The sequence below is a fragment of the Chrysochloris asiatica genome, unplaced genomic scaffold (assembly GCF_000296735.1).
Source record: "Chrysochloris asiatica unplaced genomic scaffold, ChrAsi1.0 scaffold00162, whole genome shotgun sequence".
NCBI classification, from domain to species: Eukaryota; Metazoa; Chordata; class Mammalia; order Afrosoricida; family Chrysochloridae; genus Chrysochloris; species Chrysochloris asiatica.
The window spans coordinates 4,870,027-4,896,899 of record NW_006408680.1 but is presented as its reverse complement, the minus strand read 5'-3'; the positions used below and the strand labels follow the sequence as shown (position 1 = coordinate 4,896,899).

At 39.9% G+C, this 26,873-nt stretch overlaps 1 protein-coding gene across 1 annotated transcript in view; it reads left to right on the top strand.

The window, feature by feature from the left end:
* The window catches only part of PDE10A (phosphodiesterase 10A), a 321,369-nt gene that overhangs the window by 168,945 nt on the left and 125,551 nt on the right, over positions 1–26,873 (top strand). Inside the window, exon 3 of the mRNA XM_006871187.1 lies at positions 9,520–9,548. Coding sequence (XP_006871249.1) covers positions 9,520–9,548 — 29 coding nt within the window. The remainder of the gene's footprint in view (positions 1–9,519; positions 9,549–26,873) is intronic.

The following is a 26,873-nucleotide window of genomic DNA, read 5'->3' as shown; positions in this document are numbered from 1 at the left end:
ATATATGTGTATCTATGTATGTTGTTGGCGTTAAGTGCCATGGAGTTGGTTTTAAATCATAGCAGCCTTGTATAGGGTTTCTGAGGAGCAGTTGGTGGGTCTGAACCAACAACCTGTAATAAATCCAGTGCTTATCCTATAGCGTCCCTTATATATAAATATATAATTCCTGGTGTGGCACTGTATGATCAGCACTGGACTGCAAACCACCAAATCAGCAGTTCAAACCCGCCAGCTGCTCCTCAGAAACCCTGTACAGGGTTACTATGAGTCAGAACCAACTAGATGTCACTTAACAATAACAACAGCATACATGCTCCTGGTGGTTGTGTGCCACCAAGTCAGTTCTGACTCACAGTGATCCTGTGTAAGTTTCTAACACTGCAAGGCTTTACAGGAGCAGAAAATTTCATCTTTATCCTGAGAAGTGGCTGGTAGATTTAAACTGCTAACCTTTCCGTTAGAAGCCTAGCTTGTAATTCATTACAATACCAGGATTACACACACTCACACACACACAATATATATATGTTGTTGTTGTTAAGTCAGTATAGATAGATAGATAGATAGATAGATAGATAGATAGATAGATAGATAGAGATATATATGTATGAACTTCTGGTGTGGCAATGTAAGATCAGCACCCCTATTTATATCAATTATTGTGGTTAAGGCTACCGAGTTGGTTCTAACTCATAGGGTTTCCGAGGAGCAACTAGTGACTTTGAACCGCTGATCTTGTGTTTCAAACTGACCTTGTAGTCAAGTGCTTATCCTACAGTGCCACACCATTCTGCAAAGTAAAAGAGAAGGGAAATACCTTGCAAATGATGAGCTTTTGTATGTAGGACACCTGCAGTTGACAAGATAGCCTTTTAGGCCCTCACTTTTCATGTATAGAACTGGAAACCTCAGAGAGTCTCCTGCAGTGGGCATGGTCTCAGTCTGTTTATATAGAATTAATCACAAAAGATCAGACTACAGTGCTATGCGTCAGAAAACTTGTGATTCCACAGGTTATTGAAAATCACTCTCATCCTTCAGGGAAAAAATGACTGCTTTTCCTCTTTTATGCTATGACTCATGAGCTTATACTAGACTTCTCCCCACTTTTTTTTTTTCTGACGAAGTATATCCCAAGATATAGTTCTTGATACTCTCAAGTTATCCAGTGACTCAAAGTTTACTTCATGTTTTTCCAGTAGGAACCCTGTGAAGTCAAAGGTTTAATGTCACGAACCACTTCCTCTGATCTTCCAGCTCCTAGTTACATGGCACTTGGTTTCCTTAAGTGCCAGTTGTTAATTTTAACACACAGAAAAAAGAATGAAACAATTTAGCAACTGTATTTAATAGCTAGACCGATAGATTTTACACCATTGTCAAGAGTGACAATTTTCTGGCATTTTAGCAGTCTATTGCTGACTGAAGGAAAATATTTCATCCCTAAAAGCATCATTATCTATATATAAACCATTTCAGAAGTTATTTACTTTTCTCGATAAGAACTTGCATTTAGTTAAGAAGTTACGTCATTCCTTCACAGGCCATGGTAAGTACTGCTGTTGTTCAGTGCTGCTGAGTTTGCTCCGACTCATAGTGTTGCTCCATAGCATTTCCGATAAGTGGCTGGTGGACTTGAACTGCTGACCTTGTGGTTATCAGTCCAGTGCTTTTCCTACAGGATGCAGTTCATGCCCAGTCGAATGCGGAGGACCAACTTGACAACTGATGGATAAGCCACCTTATCCTGTGCAGGGATGGAATTTGCATGTTCTCATTTGCTCCTCACAGCCATTGAAGTCACCTCATTTTAGAACAGGAGGCAACCAGGTTTGCAAAGGGGAAGACATCATCCACCTGTGGTTTGTGAGTGAAGGTGTGATTTGAACACAGTTGTCTGACTCCAAATCTCTTACCCTCCTTTCTTTTTGCAATACTTTTCCCTTTCCTAACAGGAAAGAAACATATAGAAATGGGTCTCCAGACAAAGCTGAGTTTGGTCTGAGTCTTGAAAGACTGGTGTTTAGAAAGAAGGAGACCCCAACATCTGCAGCAAGAAAACAGCAGGCACACACCTGTCTCAGGGTCTCTGCTTCAGTGGACCCCTCCCCTCGGCCCCTTCACTTCCTCACCCCCTTCGCTTCACTCAGTTTCTTCCTCAATGAGGTGGACTCTAACCACCCTTTCTCAAACTGCAGACTACATCTAAATGAGCGCAAACTTAACAACCATTTTGAGGATGGCAGAGGACCGGGCCCTGTTTTGTTCTGTTGTAACAGGGTCACTATGACACTACCTACCAACACCAAACCTTCTCACAGTACTCCTAGACCTTTCTCAGATTGCCTTCCAATCACCCTTAACCAACTCGACTCTTTTGCCTAAAGTACTTACCATTTCCAGCTTGCTGGGGCATTTAGTTATGTTTCATGTGTATGGAGAGTCTCCACCTATGGAATAAAGTATCAGGAGCACAGGGATTGTTGTATGCCATGTTCTCTGATGTATGGCAAGCACTAGAATGGTATCTTAATGTGTACTAAGTAGATATTTATTTATGAACGTATGAGAGTGCAGAGTTAAGAAGGAACGCACATCTTTGGAACTCTAGTGAAACCAGTCTTAATGGAATGGGAAGGGGATTTAGTATGTTGTAGACATTAGTGTTGGACAGATTGAGTAGGAACAGGTTATGATGAACAGACTCTTATGCAAAGAAATGTTAATGAAATATATATGTGGTAGGAACCAGAAAGTTCCCTTATTTTTTTTACTTTAAATAAAAATGAATTAATTCAATATTGCAGACATGTTATTCTGTATTCCATTATGTTGCATTTCTTTTTATTTTGTTTTTTACTTTAAATTCTGTCCATTCTTTTTGTTTTTTAAGTTTTTTTTTTTATTATTATGAATTGAGTAATAGTTTACATGGGAGAACAACAGTTTTACACTTATCCTATCGTATTTCGTTTCATTGCAATGATTACGACATCCCCTCCCACCCCCATGCATCAGTATTTGCTTCTATTCCCTCTGATTTTTTAATTTATTTGTGTGTGTGTGTGTGTTTTAATGTACATTGAAACACTCAGGTCTATACAATCATTCAAACAACCAAAGGGCATACCCTGCAAGGCTGCCCCCTGGCCGCCAGCACACATCCCCTCTCCCTCCATGAGTCTGAAGTTCCCAGCCGCTCCATCTCTCCATGTCATGATCTCTGCCTCCATCTCTGATGTTGCCGCTTCTCTGAATAGGGCCCCGTACTCCACTCCTGCTCTTCTTCCAAGATCAGCCACTACCCCCTCTTTGCTTACAAAACCTCTACCTTTATAATTTCGAGAATCACAATCAGTCATGATAACAGTTACTCACTATTGAATCATAAGGATCTTATCCCCATCTCCTTTCACTAGCCCCATCATCTAGACAGGATGAAAGCCACTCAGTGGAGAACTTATCTTCCCCTGTACTCTAAAACTAAACTCCCTCTTGAAAACTTGTAATCCAGTCACTTTGTGCCTTTATAGCCTTCCATTTTAGGTTACCTAAGTCTAAGTTGCCCAGCCCTATCATTCCTGTGTACAGAGGGGATGGGAATGATCTTTGCTGTGAAGATTCCTGCCCTCTTGGTTGGCATTTTAAGCTACTACATTCACAAGTATAGGTCAAGTCAAATAATAGTGATTTACATGTTTTCTTTATTAAAAAAATAATAATAATAATTTTTTTTTTTTTTTTCAATCTTCCTCTAGTTGAGTTCTGATCATCTAGCCATTGAAGCTAGGTCGAATGGGTGCTGTCTGCAAGTATGGACGTTCTTGTGCATGTCCCCTCACTTTGTATCAGCTGGACGCATCACTCTCAGCTCTAGCCCTCTTTGGCTGTGTACTTGTCCATGGGATCAGGAGTCCCCAGATCACATCATACTCTGGCCAACCAGGTCTCACCTGGTCAATGGGAGTCTATGTAACGTGGTTAGACTCAGCCCACAACTTCATTGCTGCTTTCTCCCCACTTCCACTCATCTGTAGACCAACGTGGTCATCAGCAAGGTTACATACCTGCTCATGTATTCTCTTTGAGTTTCAGTCTTGGACAGGGTTTGCCCTGAAGGGACTTGATTGCTTGCCCTGAGGGCTCCCCTGCGGACAACTTGCTTGTTCTTGTGGTACCCAGTCAGACTGCCGTTTTTGTTTTGAATTTTTCCTTCTGGTCTTTCTTTCAATAAGTATCTTCTTTTCCTCTAGCTGTTCCAAGCTTATCTGCTTGTCTTTTCTAGTGGAAATTTCCCACTTCAGAAGATTCTGGATGGAGATCAGAATTCCACCTTAGGTCTTATACACTACAAAGACTCCACAAGAAGCCTCTTTCACTGGGGAGGTTCCAGTGTCCCTTTTATGTATTCCATTCAGTTATAGGCTGAAGATGGACTTGAAAGCTTTCTATAATCATGTTTCTGGTTATTCCTTTCTATCCCTCTCAAGTGTCTATTTTACAATAGTAGGCAAGGGAAACCAAGATTCATAAGACAGTCACACATTTTAACATTATTTCCCCTCTTTTACCCATTCAGACTATGACTCAATCCTTGTGTCACAGAACTCTGTTGTTCTAAGGTTGCACATACATCACTACTTACCTCTATCCCAATTATCCCATGCAAACCTGCCTAAAGGTTCCCCTACTTACCTTGTTCTCCCAACCCCCTCCCCGTTCCCTCTATTCTGTGCTCTACCTTACCTTCCCTCGCTCCCCTGTGTCCCAGTAGCCAACAAAGAAATTATTTTAGTTTCCTTTTATTTTCTTAAGCTTTACAATAATGGTCCTATGCAGTATTTCTCCTTTTGTGACTGACTCATTTCACTCGGCATAATGTCTTCAAGGTTCATCCATGTTATGTGGTGGCTTACCGCTTCCTTGTTATTCTTCAAGGTAGTTTTATGTTCTTTTGAGTATTTTTGATATTCACCTGATAACCTTGACTTCATCAATAGTAAAACGAACAGCTCATATGTTAAGCAGTTCCTTGGCTTCATGGCTAGTTGTTTACATGGGTTAAAATGTCTTTGCAGACCTGATTACCCCCTCACATGCCTCCATCATCTTTTCTGTGGCATCTTGATTTCTAGGTGGTCTACCCTCGTTATTCCAAGGTGGCTGTGGGTACCAGTCAATCATTCTCTCAAAACCGTGGCATTTAAATCCTTCCTTTCAGTATTCTGGACCACTTTAAGCAATCATATGTCGGTTGCCTTTAGGTGACTCTGAATCAGCTCCAATTCATTGTTGTTGTTGTTAGTTGCCAATAAGTGGATTCTGACTCATAGGAACCCTATGCACAACACAACACAGCTACTCCTACGCCATCTTCACAATTGTAATATTTGAGCCCATTGTTACAAATGCCATGTTAATCCATCTCGTTGAGGGTCTTCCTCTTTTTCACTGACTCTCCACTTTACCAAATATGATATCCTTCTCCAGGAACTGGTCCTTCCTGAAAACATGTCCAAAGTATAAGAGAGCAAGTCTCCCCATCCTTACTTCTAAGGAGCTTTCTGGCAGTATTTCTTTTAAGACTGATTTATTTATTCTTCTGATTGCCCATGGTAATGACAATGTTCTTCATTAACATCATAATTCAAATGCATCCGTTCTTCTCCTGCCAGATGTCCTTATTCATTGCTCAGCTACCACATGCATATGAGGATATTGAAAATACCAGGGCTTGGGTCAGGCAGACATTAGTCCTCAGAGTGACATCTTTGCTCTTCAACATTTTGAAGAAGTATTTTTGCAGCAGATTTGTCCAATGTAGTTTGTCCTTTGATTTCTTGGCTGCTCATGTATTCCGTTTGAGTTTCAGTCTTGGAAGGGGGTTTGCCCTGAAGGGACTTGATTGCTTGCCCTGATGGTTCCCCTGCAGATAACTTGCTTGTTCTTGTGGTAGCCAATCAGACTGCAATTTTTGTTTTGGATTTTTCCTGCTGGTCATCCCTTCAATAAGTATCTTCTTTTCCTCTAGCTGTTCCAGGCTTATCTGCTTGTCTTCTATGAACATTATTCGTGTATCCAAGTGAAAGAAACTCCTTGAGAACTTCAGTTTTTTCTCCATTTATCATGATGCTGCTTACTGTCCAGTTGTTAAGATTTTTGTTTTCTTTGACAATGAGTTGTAATCCATAATGAGGGCTGTAGTCTTCAATCTTCATCAGCAAGTGCTTCAAGTCCTCTTCACTTGAAGCACAAGTAAGCTTGTGTTAAATGTATATTGCCATTTGTTAATGAGTCTTCCTCGAATCCTAGTGCCATGTTCTTCTTCATGCAATCCGACTTCGCTGATTATTTGCTCAACACACAGCTTGAGTAAGTATGGTGAAAGGATGCAATGGTTCCTGATGTTAAACCCTTCGCTATCCCCTTGCTCTGTTTGAGCTACTGCTTCGTGCTCTGTGTATAGGATTTGCACGAGCACGAGTAAGTGTTCTGGAATTCTCATTCTTCACAATGTTATCTATAATTTGTTGTGATGCATGCAAATCACCACAGTATGATTGTTGTTTGTTGTTGTTAAGTGCCATTGAGTCAGTTCTGACTCACAGCAACCCTGCATATGGTTTTTGAGGAGTGGCTGGTGAGTTTGAACTACCCAACTTCGGTTCAAACTGACCTTGTGGACAAGTGTTTATCTTATAGCGTCATACCAGAACTCCTCCACAGTATAATAAATGCAGTACAAATTTACTGCTGATTCGTCAAAATTGGTTGTTATAGTGCATAGACCTAGAACTGCCAGAAATCAAAACCGGATTCAGTAAAGGACATGGAATAAGGAATATTTTTTGCTAACAGCAGGTGAATCTTGGCAGCTGAAAGCAGAGAATACCAGAAAGATGTTTACTAGTGCTGGATTGACTATCCAAATGCCTTCTACTGTGTGTGTCATAACAAACTCTGGATAATATTACAAAACAATTATTTTTCAAATCGGATACAGTCCTGAGAACAATATGGAACAATTGTGAGAAAGCACAGAAGCAAATGTCCATTAACCCAATACAACCCAGAACGGGTACAATTTATTGAATCCCTACAATTTGAACTGCAAGGTCAGTGGCTCAAACCCCCCAGCCATTCCTTGGAAACCTCTATACAGCAGGGGTGGAGAAACGTTTTCCTGCCAAAACTTTTAACATCACTCAAAGGCCATACAAAATTATCAACTTAAAAATTAGCCTGCTATATCTGGCCAAACTTTTAATTAATTGACCTGTTATATGATGGCTAAGGAGCTCTGGTAGCATAGTGGTTATGAATTGGGCTGCGAACTGCAGGGTCAGCAGTTCCGCGGGAGAAAGATGAGGCTTTCTGCTCCTCCAAAGATTTGCAGCCTCGGAAACCCTGTACAGGGTCGCTATGAGTTGGAACCAACTCCATGGCACATAACAATAGCAACAACAATATGATGGTTATATATACTAGAGGACTCTTGGTGTGGCTCTGTGGGTTAATGCGCCAGACTGCAAAGCCATTTGAATTGCAAGGTCCGCAGTTCAAGCTCACCAGCTGCTCCTTGGAAACTCTGTACAGGTTCATTAAGGGTTGGAATCGACTTGACGGCACTTAACAACAACAATATGAGGGCTTAGAACTGTGGTTGCCTTGGCAGGGCCCGACCAAATGATTTGCAGGCCTTATGCAGCCTCCTCACTGGATGTTCCCCACTCTTGCTATACAGGGTTGGTATGAGTACGAACTAACTCCATGGCACTTAACAACAACAACAACCATCTGATAACACAAACCTTGACTTGTTAAAAAGGTCCTCAAGTGCAGCCAAGTGTTGAAAACTAGTGTATGTAGGATGATGTGGGTGAGACAAATGGGTTGTTTTAAAAAGATACTCTGTGTGTGTGCGCGCGCGTGTGCGTGTGCGTGTGTGTGTGTGAGTGTGTATGTTCACAAGCGGCATGGTCACTTGGACAGGCTTTGTATTCAGGACCAGCTGGGAGGGCCTGGGTGGAACCTGATCTTGGGTTAGACTGGGTGCCACTTGTGTAAGTGGGTGACTAATAGCCACTCTAGGAAAGATTAGCATGAAGAGGATGTATATGGCAGAGTGGTGTAATTAGTGTGGACATGAAAGGAGCAATGGGGGCACAGCTAGGCTTAAACCCGTGGGAGAGAGATGAGGGAAATGTTTCTGGCAGGAATGAGATGCATCAGACTACATTTTGTGTTCTGAGGACACAGAACACCTTCAGATTTGCATGTTTAGTGTGTGTTAGTGGTGGCAGGGAGACAGTGTCTGACTGCTAATGAAAACTCACAAGACCCACAATGCAGTGCTTTACAGTTCGTTGCAGGAAAGAACATGCCTAGCAACAGCATAAAGTAAAGGTTACCTCCTTGAAGGGTCTAGGGAGCTTCTCCTTTGTAAGGGCCATGGAAATGCCCTTCCCCTCTTGGGTCAGCATCTCATGATCTATGCTGATAAGCAGCACAAAGACCCCCAAACTCCTCAGACCAGTGGTCCAAAGCAGCACTCCTCATCAGTCTGTGGCCTGCACTGACTCCAGTCTGAGTGGCCATTCCAGACCCACCAGTAGCCACCTGACCAGTCCACATGTTAGTGGGTGTTTGTAATGCTCATGTGGGTTGTGCCATTTAGAACACAGAGTGTGTTTATAAGCCCCATTTTAGATACATGTACATACATGAATACACACATAAATACACTCCCCAACTCCTGTGAGCTGTGATAATGCTGTGGCTTAGGTGTTGGGCTGCTAACCAGAAGGATGGTGGTTCAAACCCATCAGCTGCTCTTTAGGTGAAAGATGAGGCTACAGTCTCAGAAACCTTGTATACGGTTGGTATGAGTTGGCGTCAACTGGGTGACGGTGTGTTTCATCAAAATTTAGCTATGTTTGCAGGAAAAACAACAACAACAAAAAACAAAACAAAACAAAACAAAAAAAACAGCCCCTTTGAAGAGGTCACCTTTTCCTTTTCTTTTTCATTTAAAAAAGAATGTTTTGACTTAAAGCATATCTGATATTTTAAGATGTGATTATATGGACTATTTGGATTTACAAAGAGAAGCAGGAGACCTATGACACATGCCAGGAACATGTATGCTGGGAGACCTGGGTCTGCTTATTTCAGTCCACAGACTTTGTTGCTTGGTCTGCAGAGCCCGATGTTGTTTTATCAACACTATGTCAAGGAATTAAACCCAATGCCTAGCTCTTACTTTCACTGGGGATTATTGCTGCTGTGATATCATTTCATCTTTCCTCCCGAGTGAATGTATACATTTAACGCTACACATGCTGTCATTACCCTCTGCTCACTACGCACACCGATTTTTGAAGTCACCTTCTTAGATGTTGTAAGAGGCCGTATTGTAAGAATCATCTCGTTTGTTGAGAGACAATGACGTTTTGGTTCCTCTGCTTGCTCATCTTTCCTAACTCTCCTTTTTCTCTTTCCTTCCCCACACCCCAGGTGAATCGGCTCCTAAGGAAGTCAGCAGGGTAAGTAACAAGAATATAATTTCTAGTCTGACAGTACATGAAGTCTGAAATCCTTTTGAACATCCTGGCAGCATTAGGAAAATACATTAGGAAACAACTGGTAAACACCTAGTACCCTCTCCCAAGAATCCCTCATTAACATGGACTAATGTCAGTAGGGCAACTGTCATGCCTTGGAGGCCTCCAGCCTGTGTCCAGCCAGCGGATGCATTCACTTTGGCCTGCACAAGGCATATGAGATTTTCTGAATCCATTGCCAACATTTGAAAGTTGAGGGATCGCCTACCAAGATGGGCACCCTCGCTTCCTTAAAGAACCAGAGTACATGGCATCGTGCAAGAGGGCTCCCACTTAGCAATCATCAGCTCTGCCAGGTTGTAGAGCCACCTTCTGGGGTAGCAGACACAGCAGTGCCTCATCATCCTCCATCTGGATGATAGTTTCTCAGCTGTCCTTAGCCTTTCCTTGCAAGTACCTTGTTCTGGGAGAACACAGGGAGACCGCTGGAACACAGATGGCATTGCGTCCCTCCCACCTTTCAGACATACTGTATATGCACTCCTTTTATGGCTGACACATGTCTAAGTGCTGACTTGAAGGAAGTTAGCTGCTCATAGTGTCCAACTGACAAAAACAGTTTGAAAGATTCATTAGTAACCTAGGGTGAGCAGTGAGTTTGTTTTAATAAGGGGAAATTCAGACAAGGAGGGTGAGAAGGGTCACAAAACTTAAAGAATGTCATCAATATCACTGAAAGGTACATGCGGAAATGGTTGCACTGAACTATGTCATTCTGTGCATATTCTCACTAACAACAACACGTACCTTTAAAAAAAAAAAAAAGGACTGGAAAGCATTTCGCTCGCTGTGTTTACGACTACAAAATTATCATTAACGACATAGCAAAAAAAATCATGTGTCCTGCATAGAGATGAAGATATTCTTAAATGGGGGCTCAATATTGAAAATAATGGGCTCCACTTAAATCTTACGCAATGTGATGAAAGAACTCCCTCATCGTGATAAAATAGGAACAAAGGAATTATTAATAGACTCAAGCTTATGGATGTGTCTCTTTGTCTTTGACCACTTGAAGGAGGTTAGGAGGCTTAAAAGCATCAGGCCCATTGCTGGGTTTGAAGGCAGGAGGAGAATTCCCTCCATCCTGAGTCTTAGGTTTTACTGGGTGCTTTAACAATTACAGGTGCTTGAGATGGATCAGGGAGTAAATTCAGGGGATTGGGTAATCGTACTACATTTGAGTCATCAGATATCAAAGGTATGTATTTTTAAAGTAAGCACATAAGAGGCTGAGACAGAAAGTATTGCTGCTAGGGTTCTAGTTCATGTGTGCACAGTTTTTCCAAACAAAGTGTGTTTAAATATGTCTTTGTGATCAGTGGCTGGCTGCAGACATGTTCTTTTAGTCATATGCTTACTCTCATTAGGGTGACTTCAAAATACAGATCCGATGAAAATAGTACCTCCTGAGGAGATCTGTTGGACTCGTTAAAGTCAAAGCTGAAGTGTCTGCTTAGAACTTCGTTGGGGTGATCTTGATATATTTCTCGAAGGCCATGGGGCAATCATGGGGTATATCATGAAGAAGTATTAAGAAAATTGGAAACTGCATAGGTGAGAAAGAGGCCAGGAACGTTAACCTGAGGAATACTTTTCTCAGCATGACAGTGTACTTTTTCTGACTGTTTTAATGAGAATTTTGGTGGGAAATGCTACTTCATCTACCCCACATCCCTTCAGATTTCTCTTTGTTTTCAAATTCAAAGAACATTTAAAATGAAGGCAGTTGGAGTCCTTGAAGGATGATGCTAAAATTGCTGTTTTGTTGTGGTGTAAGGCAAAAAGCACAGACTCCTTCAGGGAAAGGTTCTTTTTGTAGTTAGGTATCATTGAATTGGCTGCAAATCATAGCGACCCTGTGCACAACAAAAGAGACACAGCCCGGTCCTTGCACCATCCTCATAATTGTTCTTACGCTTGAGCCCACTGCTGCTGCCACTGTGCCAATCCATCTTTTTGGAGGTGTTCCTGGTTTTACGTTACCCTCCAATTTACCAGGAAATGGTCCCTCCCTGATAATATGTCCAAAATATGAGAGAGGAAATCTCACCATCCTAGCTTCTAAGAAGTATTCTGCCTGTACTTCTTCCAACACAGATTTGTTCCTTCTTCTGGCAGTCCATGGTACTTTTCATATTTTCCCCCAATACCATAACTCAAAGGTATCAGTTCTTTTACAGTCTCCCTTACTCATTGTTCATGAATATGAAGCTATTGGAAATAAGCTGGCTTAGGTAAGGTGCACCTTAATCCTTAACCTGACATTTTTGTCCTTGCACACTTGAAAGAGTGTGCAGATTTCCTTAATGCAATATGGCATTTCATTTCTTGACTGTTGCTTCCATGAGTGCCAATAATGGAGCCAAACAAAATGAAGTCTTTGACAACTTAAATCATTTCTCCAGTTATCATGATGTACCCATTAGTCAGTTGTGAGGCTTTTGTTTTCCTTACATTGAGGTGCCATCCATACTGAAGGCTGTGGTCTTCAGTAGGCTGTTAATGAGTCGTGCTATAATCCTGATGCCATACTTTTTCTTGTATTAATCCAGTTTCTCCAATTATTTGCTCTGCGTACAGATTAAATAACTATCGTGAAAGAATACAGCCCTGATGCAAATCTTTTCTCACTTTAAACCATTCAGTATCCCTTTGTTCTGTTCTAATGATACCGTCTTGGTCTATGTATAGGTTCCTTATGAGCACAATCAAGTGTTCTGAAATACCCATTCTTGAAAATGTTATCCTTAGCTTGTCATAAACCACATAGTCAGAAGCCTTTGCATAGTCAATAAAACAGAAGGTAAACATGTTTCTGGAAATTTCTGCTTTCAGTCAAAATCTGTCTGATATCAGCACTGATATCCCTAGTTCCACATCCTGTTCTGAATCTAACTTGAGTTTATAGCAATTCCCTGTTGATGCACTTTTCTAGTTGTTTTTAAATTACATTTAGAAAATTGTTACTTTCTTGTGATATTAATGACATTATTTTATGATATCCGCATTCCATCGGGTCACCTCACTTTGGAATGGGCACACATTTGGATCTCTTCAATCAGTTTTCTGGGTAGCCATCTTCAAAGTTCTTGGCATAGATGAGTGGGTGCCTTCAGTGCCGCATTAGTTTGTTGAAAGATTTCGACTTGTATTTTGTCAATTCCCAGAGCCTTGCCTTTTGTCAATACCTTCAGTGCAGATTGGACATTTTCCTTCAATCCCATTGGTTCTTCACTCTATGCTACCTCTTGAAATGGTTTTACATCAACTATTTCCTTTTGGTACAGTGGCTCTGTGTATACATTCCGTATTTGATGCTTTCTGCATCACTTAATATTTTGTTCATGGTTTCCTAGAGGCTTGACTATTTTCTTCAGTTTTTTCAGCTTGAGAAATGCTGAGTGTTTTCTTCCCTTTTGTTTTTCTAACTTCAGGTCTTGGCACATTTCTTTATAATACTTGACTGTCTTCTCGAGTTGCCCTTTGAAATTTCTGTTCAGCTCTTTGATGTCTTCATTTTTTCTCTTTGCTTTAGCATCTTTATGTTGGAAAGCAAGTTTCAGAGCCTTTTATAACATCCATTTCAATGTTTTATTTCCTGTTTTCTTAATGACCTTTTGCTTTCTTCTTATACGATGTTCTTGATGTCACCCCATACTCTTGCGGTCTTCAGTCATTAGTGTCTAATGCATCAAATCTGTTCTTGAGATGGTCTCTAAATTCAGGTGGGATACGTTCAAGGTCATGGCTCCGTGAACTCATTTTAAGTATCTTGAGCTTCAGCGTGAACTTTCATATGAGCAATTGATGGGGTCTGTTCACTAGTTGGCCCCTGGCCTTGTTTCTGCTAATGATGTTTATTTTGCCCGCTGTCTCTTCCTACAGATGTAATAAGCTTGATTTCTGTGTTTTTCATCTGGTGATGTCCATGTGTATAGTCAGTCACCTTTTATCTTGTTTGAAAAAGGTATTTGCAATTAATAAGTCATTGATCTTGCAAAATTCTATCATGTGAGCTCCACCATCATTTCTATCACCAAGGCTGTGTTTTCCAACTAATGACCTTTCCTTTTTTTGCAACCTTCACATTCCAATCGCCAGTAAATATCAGTACATCTGGATTGCATGTTTGGTCAATTTAAGACTGAAGAAGTTGTTAAAATTCTTCCGTTTTATCATCAATGACTTTTGTGATTGGTGCATAAATTTAAATGATAGTGATGTTAACCGGTCTTTCTTACTGCTGTTGTTAAGTTCTGTTGAGTCCGTTTTGACTCAGAGCGACCCTGTATAGGGTTTCTGAGGAGTAGCTGGTGAGTATGAACTGCCAATCTTGTGGTTCACAGTCCAATGCTGATCCTACAGCGCCACACCAGGAGCCGGGTCTTCCTTGTAGACATATGGATATATCATATCCCTGACAGCGTTAACTTTCAAGATAGATCTCCAGATTGTACTTTTGATATGAATTCTGTGCTCTTCCTTTTGGATTTGTTGTTTCTGACATAGTACATGATTTGATTGTCAGATTCACATTGGCCCATACCAGTCCATTTCAGCTGCCTAATGTTTAGCATACAGACCTTTATACTTTCCATTTCGTTTTTGACAATGTCCATTTTTCATAGATTCAGTCTTCGTACATTTCATGTTCTGATTCTTAATGGACATTTGTAGCTGTTTTTCCTCAGTTTGAGTTGTGCCCCGTTGGCAAATGCAGGTCCAGAGGCTTTACTCCATCTGTGTCATCACAGTCAGCTCGCCTTTGAGGAGGCAGCACTTCCCCAGTCATATTTTTAGTGCTTTTCAACCTGAGGGGCTTATCCTCTAGTATTCCTTTGTATGGAAACTCTGCTCAAAATGTTCATCATGGTTGAGCTTGCTGATTTTAAAGATAGTAGTGATACAGTTTCTAGCATCACAGCAACACACAAGTCACCACAGTATGACAGACTGACAGATGACTGGTGAGGCTAGTGGCGTGGAAACACCACCTTCAGAAGTAGATAGACCTAGATGGAGGTCACGTTGAGGAACAATAGCTTCACACTGGATAATTTTGTTTACTAAAGGTTTCTGTGATTTTGTAGCAATTATTTCTGATATACCCTTGTATATGGGTCTGGAGTGAAGAGGAATGTTCATAGGTAGAGATGTTATATAAAGGAATGTAACAGAATGAGAAGTGTTCAAGGGTGAGTTGACAGAGACAGGAGAAAAGACTCAGTGTATATTCCAGACATGGCCATGCTGAGTGGTGGACGTGACGTGGACATAGAAACCACTGAGATTAAGAGAAGTCAGTGAAGTAGGAAGAAAAAGGAGAAAAAGATGATTGGGCAACAGAGTTTGGTTTCTTTTAGAACTGTAAGGTTGTGCTTTTATTTCAGCTTTGTGGTGTCTTGCTTTTGGTATGCTTTCAAACCACAGTGTAAAGAAAAACCAGAATTTTTTGTTGTGGTATGAGTGAATGTTTACACAGAAAATTGTTTCCTCTTCAGTGTTATACATGTTGTATTTCCTAACATTGGCTGAAATCCCCTCAATATAGCAGCACTCTTCCCACTCTGTCCCTAACTTCCCCATTTCCATTCACCCTTCTTTCCTGCCTTTACCTACCTTCTGAGTTTTGTTTTTGGGAAAATGCTGCCCTTATGGTCCCAGGTGGTTGACTGAACTGAGGAGTCCATTCCTTCCTGGTATTATTATATTTCACTTGAGTGGTCAGCCTGTTGTTTGGCTAGCAGGGGATCCCCAGGCATAGTTTGAGTTCCAGGCTTGAAGTGTGTGTAAGGACCAGAGTTTCAGAGGTTCTACCAGTCTCTCTCTATCAGACCACCAAGTCTTGCAGTTTTTATAATTTTCAGTGATTTTACAAATGTAAATAATTTTTCCTTTGTCTTATTAAAAATACAAATGTAAATAATTTTTCCTTTGTCTTATTAAAAATACAATATCACATAGGAAAATGTAAACTGACATGTTACAATGTGTTTTAGTTTTTTCACATGATTAATATTTGGTACAACTATTCCGCTTACTGGGGTTCCATGTACCCCTACTACCTCCAGATACCCTCTCGTCTTCTCACTTGTCAGGATGTGTCAGAGATGGTGTCACAAACCTGGCTGACAATACCAGATACTGAACAGTCTGATGTGTTTTTCTAATCAGGCATCATCACTTAATCAACAAATCTTAACTGATGTTTAGCATATAGACCTTTATGCTTTCCATTTCTTTTTTGACAATGTCCATTTTTTATAGATTCAGTCTTCTTCGTACCTTTCATGGTTGACTTTGAATTTTTTCTTGATCAGTGATTGAAGATGTTTCAGTTCCATACTCTGCCGTTTACTCTCAGGCTTATAGTAATGAATTCATATCTAGTCACCAGTAATGATTTTTAAAAGAACCTTTTACCTTCCTTCCATAACTTGTTTCCGTACCCATATCACACAAACTCTTCAAAACCAAAGTCTGTCATGGATTGTTTCATAGGCACAGCCATGGCTGCTTTGCAAATGGTTAGCCATATAATCCACTGCCACTTGTCTATCTGACAGAATCATTTCATGTGCGTGCTTAATGTTGTCATCAGCTGGGGGTGCCTCAATATGACCTGAGTATGGATCACTTTTGACTCATGCTCATAATTGGAATGAAGCTCTGGTAGTTCAGTGGTAGAATTCTTGCCTCCCATGCCCATGGCCCAGGTTGGATTCTCAGCCAGTACATGTCATGGGCAGCCACCAGAGCTCTGTCACTGGACGTTTGCTTGCTACGCAGGTTTCGTTGGCCCTTCCAGACTAAGACCTATTGGAAAGAAAGGGCTGCATATCGATTTCCAAAATAATGACAACCCTGCGGATAACAGTGACTGACCTGTGGTGGTCATGGGAATGGCCCAAGATGGGGCAGCATATTGTTCCATTAGGAACAAGGTCACCATTAATCAGAGACAGCTGCTAACAACATACAGTTTGAGAAGTTACTTGTTGCTGATTTTTCAGTGGGATGTTTACCTTTCTTTGAGGGCTTGTAGGTCTGTTATTTGAAGGTAGATTTTCCTTGCCTCTGTGAATTGGAGGGTTAGATAAAGCGGCTCAGTGATCCTAACTCATCTGCGGACAAAGAGTTGTGACTCTTCCTACTTGGGGGTAGGAGGTGCATTTTATCTAGACTGGTTGTTCTATAGATTGGTTGAAAGAAGTTGCTATGTTGGAATCCGGATTTCTTTGCTGCATTTTCATCTTAACCTGTCCCAGTAAACAGTATGGTTGTATCGACTTCTGTGTTGGAGCATGCCGAGACTGCTGGATTCTATTAGTGGACCATGAGTTCCCTAGTTTTCTGTTAGGTGTATGAACACACGTCTAGCTCTTGCCCTGAAAAATTAAAGCCCTGTGTCATGATTTTTCCTGGAACAGTTTATTTATTGATTTAATGAGCCAGTGCCAAGGTTTTGGGTTCTAGTCGGCCCTTCGTGACTTTTTTTTCATTTTGATTGCCCACAGAATTTCCTAGAAATCAATATAGTGTTTAGCAATTTCAGTCATGCAGTTTTATCACTAACTTAACTTCTCCTTTATTTGATTTTTCTTGATGGTTTAGTAAGGAATGTGGAGGGGAGATCATTGGATTGAAACTTCTAGATGATTGTCTGCCCTGTAATAGCCAGAATTTTCATCATACTTACATGAAGGGGCTTAACAAAGCTTCTGGAAAGATCCCATAATCTTTTAATAACATTTCCCACAAACTTTCTGAAGCCCCCTCATAGCATATCTTTTAGTTCATTTGGTAAGAAATGTCTGATCTATATGCTTAATCCTTATATGCGTTAGTTCTTCAGGTTAATCTTACACGATGTGATAATCAAATCTGTTGTAGGAAGCAGTATTTTCACAAGTGTAGGAAGGTTTCAGTTAGAGCAAAAACAGGTAAAAAAACTGTGCATCTCAAAGGAGCAGCCTTCAATATGGATTACACCTTAAGAGAAAGAAAATGAAAATCCTCACCACTGGATCACTAAACAGCATCATAACCATTGGAAGGGTAAAGAATGATGATGGGGAGAATAAATCTAAGATACTGTTCAAATGTTGAGGTTTCTCCTGAAAGCTGAGAGCTGCTTTTCGATGCTGAGAAGTATTTAGCATTTGACATTGATTTCTGTTTCCTAATATATTTTTGTTGCCTTTCAAGAGAACTCAGAGCTGCCTCATGGAGTCATGGCCTCTCAGAACTGGCAGGATCACAAGGCTTTTCTTGCTTAAGAGGCCACTCAACTCTTGAATTGCCTCTACAGTGTATGGTCGAAGTGGACTTCCAGTCTACAGTCATGCATGGAATTAACTTTAGCCACTCTGAGGACATTTGATCTCCCAGCTAGATCAGCACACAGCTTGCTTTCTGAACCAAGGGTTAATAGGGTTCCATTCATTACTATTGTGTCTCTTGGATCATGATTTTCCCCTGGGCTTTCATGTAGCTCTTTCCCTGGTTCCCATATTGTTTCCCCAATGCCCTGACACAGTCACCGAGTCCGCAGGATGTACTGCAGTTTCGTGGGAAAAAAGTGTTTGCAGGGCAGCGCTTGACAAAGTTCAGAGATTCATGTCTGATTGTTTCAGTCCCTCCCACAAGGCCACAAGTTTGTGAAGCCAGGTTTTCAGGGTTTCTCAGAATAAAAAACAAACTGTTGGTATTGTCATTGTGTACTATTGGGTTAATCCCAACTCATCAGTGTAGAACAGAGAATGAGAGTGGCGATGTTCACACCATGCTTCCAAGTTTGATAAATTGCACAGCATTTAATTTATTCTACTTCATAATTCTTTGTGATGTCCTGGTGTGATGTGAGTTAATGCACTGGACCACAAAGTCAGTTTGGTCTGCAAGGTCAGTGGTTCAAGCTCACAAGTCGTTCCTTGGAAACCCTATATAGGGTTGATATGGGTTGGAACCGACTCCACGGCACTTAATAACAACAACATAATTCTTTATGTGTATTTTTTAAAAAAATCTTTATTGAGTATTTGGTGAAAGTTTTCACAGTAACTTCTAATCTCATTTGAAAATGTCCACACGGATTGTTCGGTGACATTAGTTGTGTTTGTCACAACTTGCTACCACTCACAACTTTATCACAACTTGCTACACCCTTGTTTACCCGCATCCTCACCTTTCCTGTTTGTTTTTGAGTTACTGTTGGCTTTTGGTCTCACACTGACAGGCTATATGTAGGGCACAGATCTAATGGGCAATATCCTTTACTTTGTGGGTCACTCTGCAAGTTTGATGAACGGTGGTCTCAGGATAAGCTAAGTTCTAGGTTTAAAGAATGTCTCGGGGCCATAATCTCTGGGACTCCTCCTTCCTCTGTTCTTTATTGTTCCAGTTTGTCTGGCTTTTCAATCTTTTATTAGAATTTGAGTTTCGCTCCCTATTGTTATCCCTTATTATCCAGGACCATCCATGGTGACTTCCATCAGAATGTTCAGTGGTGATAGCCAGGCACTGTCTAGTTCTTCTGGTCTCAGGGTAGATGCCATTATGATAGACTTACTAGTTTTCTGAACTTTTAGCTGCCTTCTTACTCTTGTTCCAGTAAGTAGAGACCTATAGTTGTGTTTTAGATGTCCGCTACCCAGCTTTTAAAGATGCCAGATGCTTGTCACTTCACTAGAATGCAGTCCATGATTTTTGTGAACTATGTTATGCCAATTGTCTGTACTGCCCATAAGACTATGGCCTTAAGCTTTCAGAAACCCAGAGAATCCATCTTGGAAGTTGTTTGTTTATGTCTCTGGAGTATGCATGTTTGTGTCTATAATGAGTACATGTGCCTACACCCTCATATTTGTACTTGGTGGTGGTGGTTATGTGCCGTGGAGTTGGTTCCAACTCATAGGGACTCCTGTATAGGGTTTCCGAGGCTGTAAATCTTTAAGGAGCAGAAAGCTTCATCTTTCTCCCTCTGGATAGCTGGTAGTTTTGAACTGCTGATCTTGAGGTTGGCAGCCAGTAAACATGATGCTACTATAGCTCATTATATCGGTACTTACATGTACCTGTAGTTAGCGTGGCACTGTAGAATCAGCACTGGACTGCAAATCCAAGGTCAGAGTTCAAACCCACCACTTCCTTCTCAGAAACCCTATACAGGGTCACTATGAGTTGGAACCAACTCAACAGCACTTAACAACAATAATAGTTGGCAGTTCAAACCCACCAGTTGCTCCTCATGAACCCGATACAGGATCACTATGAGTGGGAACGGACTCGCTGACAGTTAACAACAACAATAACAACAACTGAATGTGGTAATTTGGAAGGTTACAAATTAGGCTGCTAAATGTAAGGTCAACAATTCGAAAGTGTCAGCTGCTCGGAAAGAAGTTCCAAGTAACAGAGGAGAAACATGAAGCTGTTTGCTCCTATAAAATTTACAGCCTTGTAAAGTCTATACGGAGTCCTGGTGTGGAGCCATGGGCTAATACGTCAGACTGCAAAGTTGTTTGAATTGCAAGGTCCATAATTCAAGCTCACCATTTGCTCCTTGGAAACCCTATACAGGGTCTCTGTGGGTTGGAATCAACTCAAAGGCACTTAACAACAACAACAAAGTCTATACAGGGTCACTGTGAATTGGAAACAACTCCATGGCACAACCCTACCATATTGCTAATCGCAAGGTCTGAGGTTCATACCCACCAGCTGCTCCTTGGAAACCCTATACTGGGTCGTTATGAGTAGGAACTGACTTGACAAGACTTAGCAAAACAACATAGATCCTTATAGTTTGGTACTGTATGATAATCACTGGACTGCTAACCTTAAGGTCTGGGGTTGTTTAAACCTAACAACCACTCCTCAGAAACCCTATACAGGATCTCTATGAGTCAGAACTGACTCAACAGCGCTTAATGACAACAACATAGATATTTCTAGGGTTCATGGTGGCTCAGTGGTTTAAGGCAGCTTCTCTGTGGGAGAAAAATGTGAAAATCTGCTTCCATAAAGATTTATAGCCTTAGAAACGCTATGGGTCAGTTCTGTTTTCTCTTGTAGGGTTGTTACAAGTTGGCATCCACTCAATAGCAGTGGGTTTGGTTTCAGATGTATAGACACTTCTATCTGTTCTCACATATGTAGACATTTGTATTAATCCATCTACCAATGTGCCTATATCCATCCAGATGGGCTCAAACATTCATTTTTAGTTCGATGATACTGTGCTCATTACATTCCCATTTGGTGCCACTTTACCCATCAACAAAAATATGGTGACAAACATGATTTAAGTATAAACTAAAATATGACCTGAAATGTACTTTCCTCTCCCCTCCTCCTCTCCCTGGCACCCACCAATGAACACTGATCTCTTATGTCTATTTGTTAAGAAGTTACAAGTAACAGAGGTATAATGCTATCTTTGTCCTTATTTGCTTGAATTGGAGTCCTGGTGTGGTGCTGTAGGATAAGCACTGTACTGCTAACTGCAAGGTGGGCTATTCAAATCTACCAGTCGCTCCTTGGAAACCCTGTATGAGGTCTCTATGAGTTGGGACAAACTTGAAGGCACGTACCAACAACAACAACAACAATACTTGAATTATTTCACTTAGCATCGTGCCCTCCAGGTCCATCCATGTTTTAATGTTATATATGGAATCACTATTGTTATTTATGGTGTGCAGTCTTCCATTGTGTATATGTACCACATTGCTTAGCTTTTCACCCACTAATACACACCTCCGTCATTCCATTTATTGACTTTTTTAGAATAAAACAGCAGTGAAAATAAGGGTGAATACATCTATTTGTGCCATTATTTCTCAGTCTCTAAGGTATAGTTGGAGTCCTGGTGTGGGCACTGTGAGTTAATATGCTGGACTGCATGGTCAGTTTGAACAGCAAAGTCAGTGGTTCAAGCTCACTGGCTGCTCCATGGAAGCCCTATACAGGGTTGCTATGAGCCAGAATCGACTTGATGGCACTTAACAACACCAGCAAAGAGTATTATTGGAATGCTGGTGTAGTGCACTGGGATAAAGCACTGGACTACAAGGTAGGTTTGAACCACAAGGTTGGTGTTTCAACGTCACCAGCCATTCCTTGGAAACCATATACAGGGTCGCTATGAGTCTGAAATGACTCAGTGGCACTTAACAACAACAACAAGGGTACCATTATTGAAGGATTCTCTGGGCAAATTATTAAATGATGCAGAAAGCATCAAAAGAAGATAGAAGGAATATACAGAGTCACTGTACCAAAAATAAATGGTTGATGTTCGACCATTTCAAGAGGTAGCATATGATCAAGAGCCAATGATACTGAAGGAAGTGGTCCAAGGTGCCCTGAAGGAATTGGCAAAGAACAAGCCTCCAGGAATTGATGGAATACAAATTGAAATCTTTCAACAAACCGAGGCTTCACTGGAGGCACTCATTCAACTATGTCAAGAAAATTGGGAGAAAACTATTTGGCCAACTGATTGAAAGAGATCCATATTTGTGCCCATTCCGAAGTGAGGTGACCCAATGTAATGTACTTGCATGTGATATCGTTAATATGGCATGCAAGTAGAATTTTGCTAAAGACAATTAAAAAACAGCTGCAGTAGTGTATTAACATGGAATTGTCAGAGGATCGGGCTGGGGGTATCTTTCTGGCATCAGATGGATCTTAGCTGAAAGCAGAGAATAACAGAAAGATGTTTACCTGTGCCTTACTGATTACGCAGAGGCTTTCAATTGTGTGGATCATGACAAACTATGGACAACATTGCAGAGAATGAGTATTCACAAAGAGGCAGTTGTTTGAACAGAACGAGGAGACACTGAATGGTTTAAAATCAGAAAATGTGTGTTCCAGGATTGTATTCTTTCACCATACTTATTCAGTCTGTATGCTGAGCAAACAATCCAAGAAACTGGATTATATGAAGAACATGGCATTAAGATTGAGTAAGTATGTTCGAATGACTGCTTTGTTCTTTTTCTTAAATATCACTTTGACTATTAAAGGACTTTTTTCCTTTCCATATGAACCTAGTCATTAGTTTTCCCATTTCAGTAAGGAATGCTGTAGGGATTTGTGCAGTTATTACATTATATTTGTAGATCACTCTGGGTAGGTAGAATTGACATGTTCACGCTATTAAATACTCCAGTACGTGAGCAAAGGATGTCTTTCCATTTTTGTAGATTTCTTTTAGTCTCTTGTAGTGTAGTTTTCTAATTTCATTGTATAAGTCTTTTGTGTCCTGGTTAGGTAAATTCTTAGGTGTTGTATTGATTTGGGGACTATTGTAAATGGTATTGCTTTTCTTGATTTATGTTTTTGAGTTAGTCTTTATTGGAGGTCTCCAACTAATTTTTGTATTTTTATCTTGTACCCTGCAATATTGCTAAATTCTTCTATTAGAAACAGCAGTTTTCTTGTGGAATCGTTATGGTCGTCTACATGTAGGATTCCTGATGTGGTGCTGCAGATAAGTACTGGACTACTAGCCACAAAGTTGGTGGTTCAAATCCACCAGCTATTTCCTGGGAACCCTATACAGGATTGCTATGAGTAGTAACCAACTCAACAGCACTTAACAACAACAGTATATGTAGGATCTTGTCATTTGCAAATACAGTTTTACTCTTTTTCAATTTTGGTACCATTTATTTCTCTTTCTTGTCTTATTGCTCATACTAGGACTTCTACCACAATGTTGAATAAGATTGTTGATGACAGATATCCTTGTCTCACTGTAGGCAACTCAAACCCTAGCTCACTGCCATCGGGTAGATTCTGATTCATGACCCCCTGTGTAAAGTTTCCAAGGCTGTAAATCTTTACGGGAGCAGATTTACCTTATCTTTCTCCCACCGAACTGCTGGGTGGTTTGAATTGCCAACCTTTCAGTTAGAAAGTTGTGTGCTTATCATACAGTGCCACTAGAACTTCTAGTTGATTTTGTATATGTGCCCTTAATTATGTTGAGAAAATTACCTTCTGTTTCTATTTGACTGAGAGATGTTATCAGGAAAGGGCACTGCATTTTATTGAATGCCTTTTCTGCGTCAATTGATATGCTCTAATGGTTCTTTTTCTTTGTTTCATTCAAACAAATGGTGGATTAAATTGTTTCTCTGATGTGAACCACTCTTGTAATTCTAGTATGAGTTACATTTGGTCATGGTGTGTGTTTATTTTGATATGTTGCTGAAGTTTTTTGACTAGGAGTTTGTTGAAAAAAATTTTTGTCTATATTCATAAGAGATTTTTTGTTGTTTGTACATCTTTTTTATTCTAGTTTAGATATCAGGGTCATCAAAAGAGAACCTAGCTTCATAGAAAGAATTCGGTAGTGTTCCTTCCTCTTTTACCTTTTTGAAGTGATTGATTATGATTAGTGTCAACTCTTACCTGAATGGTTGGTAGAATTCTCCAATGTGGGCATCTGGTACTGGGCTTTTTGTTTTTAGCAGATATGTGGCGATATAATCAGTCTCTTTTTTTATAACCAGTCTTGTTAAATGTTCTACCTCTATATTATTTGGGACACTTGGTAGGTTGCTAAGAATTTGTCCATTTTATCTAAATTTCCAAATTTGTTGGAGTACCATTTTTCGTAGTATTCAGTTATCTTTTTTCTTTGGTTTTAAATTTCTCTTGGGTAGATTGTAATGTTACTGATTTCATTTCTGAATTTAGTTATTTGCCTCTTCTGTTTTTCTTTCATTTGTGAATATAACCAGTGGTTTCTCTGTTTTATTGATCCCTTAACATAACCAACTTATGGTTTTGCTAATTTTTTCATTTGTTTTCTATTTTCAGTTTTATTTATTTCTGCCCTAATATTTACTATGGTCAGTTCTTGGATTGTGAACGGCTTTAAAATCCAATTTGTATGTAAGTCTGATTTGTATCTAACATCAGTCAGTCAACTATCTGTCTTATTATAAAGCATATAGTGTAACTTTCTATGAACAACACAATTAGAGAACCACTTTCAGATACATTAAAACATCTTTAATATAAAAATGCAATAATAATAATAATAACAAAGTGTTGTTTTATTTCACAAAGTAGTGCCTGTTTGTTCTTTGGAACCATTGTATGTACCTCAAAATATTAATATTGTAGTCTTTATAGGGTATGGTTCATAACTATGAGTTCTATGTAAATTGTATGTTCCTAACTTGGGAACTGCCTTATATTTTATTTTTTTCTGGTAACTTCTTTTACTCTTTCTTTTCTATTCAAGTTGTCAGTTCATAATTTTGGATCTTTCTTCTAATTTAATGTAAGCACTTACTGCTAAGTGTTTCTCTTTCAGCACTGTTTTAATTGTGTCCCAGTGGTTTTGATATGTGGAGGATTCTAGGAGTTTGTGGAAAACTGGAGTTAAAAGATAATGTTGCATTTTCTTTTTATTTGATTCTAGTAATTTTTAAATGTCACTTTTGGTTTTTTGTGTGACACAATAGTAGTTTCTTGTTGTTTGGTGTCTTTGATTCGGTTCCAACTCATTGAAACCCATGCACAACAGAACAAAACAGTGCCTGGTCAGTCCTGTGTCCTCCTCACAATCTTTGTTATGTTTGAGCCTATTGTTGCTGCTACAATGTCAATCCTTTCATTGAGGTTCCCTCTTTTTATTAATATGTTATTTAATGTACAGGTTTTTGATTTTTGATTTTTGATTTCCTGTTGTTGACTTCTAGCTTCATGCCATTATGCTCAGAGAAGGTGCTTTGTATGATTTCAATCTTTTCTAATTTGTTGAGACTTGTTTTTTGTACTAGCACATGGTCTAGTTTGGAAAACACTCATGTGTAATGGACAAGAGTGTAACTGTGAAAGCGACACTGAGTGGAGTCTTCTATATATGACCATTAGGTCCAGTTGACTATGGTCTTCTACAAGATCTCAATGTCCTTAGTGATCTTTTAAGGTGCTCTATCTATAATTGAAAATGGTGTGTTGAAGTGCCCCAACTACTGTAGCGGAGTCGTTTCCTTTCCTACCACATTGGTCAGTATTTGATTCACGTATTTTGGTGCATTGTTGTTAGGTGCATAGAGATTTATAATCATTATGTTTTCTTTCTGGATTGGCCTTTTCGTATTATGTGGGGTCCTTCTTTATCTCTTGTAATAGACTTTTATTTTAAAGTCTGTTTTATCGTATAGCAGAATGGCCACCACTTCTTTTTTTAGTTTGTTGGTTACATGGAATATTTTTCTCTCTTATCAGTTTGTTTGTGTCCTTATGTCTAATGTGTGTATTTTGTAGACTGAAAAGGGATGGCTCATGCTTTTGTAAAACCCATTCTGCTACTCTGCTTTTTGCATGCAATGTTTAGACATTGTCATTTAAAAATATTATTGCAAATGAAATGTCTACTTCCCTCATTTTACTATTTATTTTTATGAGCATTTCTTATCTTTCTTGAGTTTTTATACTGATTTTCCATTTTTTGTTTGCACTGGCCTGTTTTCTTGCCTTACATTCTTCTTCCTTTTCTTCTAAGTGTGTTTTCTTGGTGACTTCTTAGTGACTATCACATGTATTCCATTACAAAACTTATCATTGTAACAATGTTTAACATAGGAACAACAATGAACATATAACCTTCATGTTGTTGTTGTTCTTAAGTGCCAGCATGTTTGTTCAGTTTCTTAGCAAACTTCTACAGAAGAGAAAGAAACACTGCCCAGTCCTGCTCGTTCCTCATGATCATTGTTAAGCTTGAGCCCATTGCTGCTGCCACCATGCCACTTGCTAGAGCTCTTCCTGTTTTTCGCTGACTCTCCACTTTACCCCGTGTGATATCTTTCTCCAGGGACTGGTCTCTCCTCAGGAGAGACAAAGTCTGACTATCCTGTCTTATTAAGGAGCATTCTGGTTATAAATCTTCTAACCCAGATGCATTTTTTCTTATATCAGTTCATGGCACCTTTAATATTCTTCTCTAACACCATAACTCAAATGCCTCAGTTTTTCTACTGCCTTCCTTATACACTGTCCAACTTTTGAAATGCATATGAAGCTACTGAAAATACCATGGCTTATGTTAGGCATACTTTAGTCCTCAAACTGACATCTTTGCTCTTCAACACTTTAAAGAGGTATTGAGAAGCAGATTTGCCTGATGTAAAGGAAGCTCTGGTAGCGTAGTGGTTACGAATCGGGCTGCGAACCTTAAGGTCAGCGGTTCGAAACTACCAGCTGCTC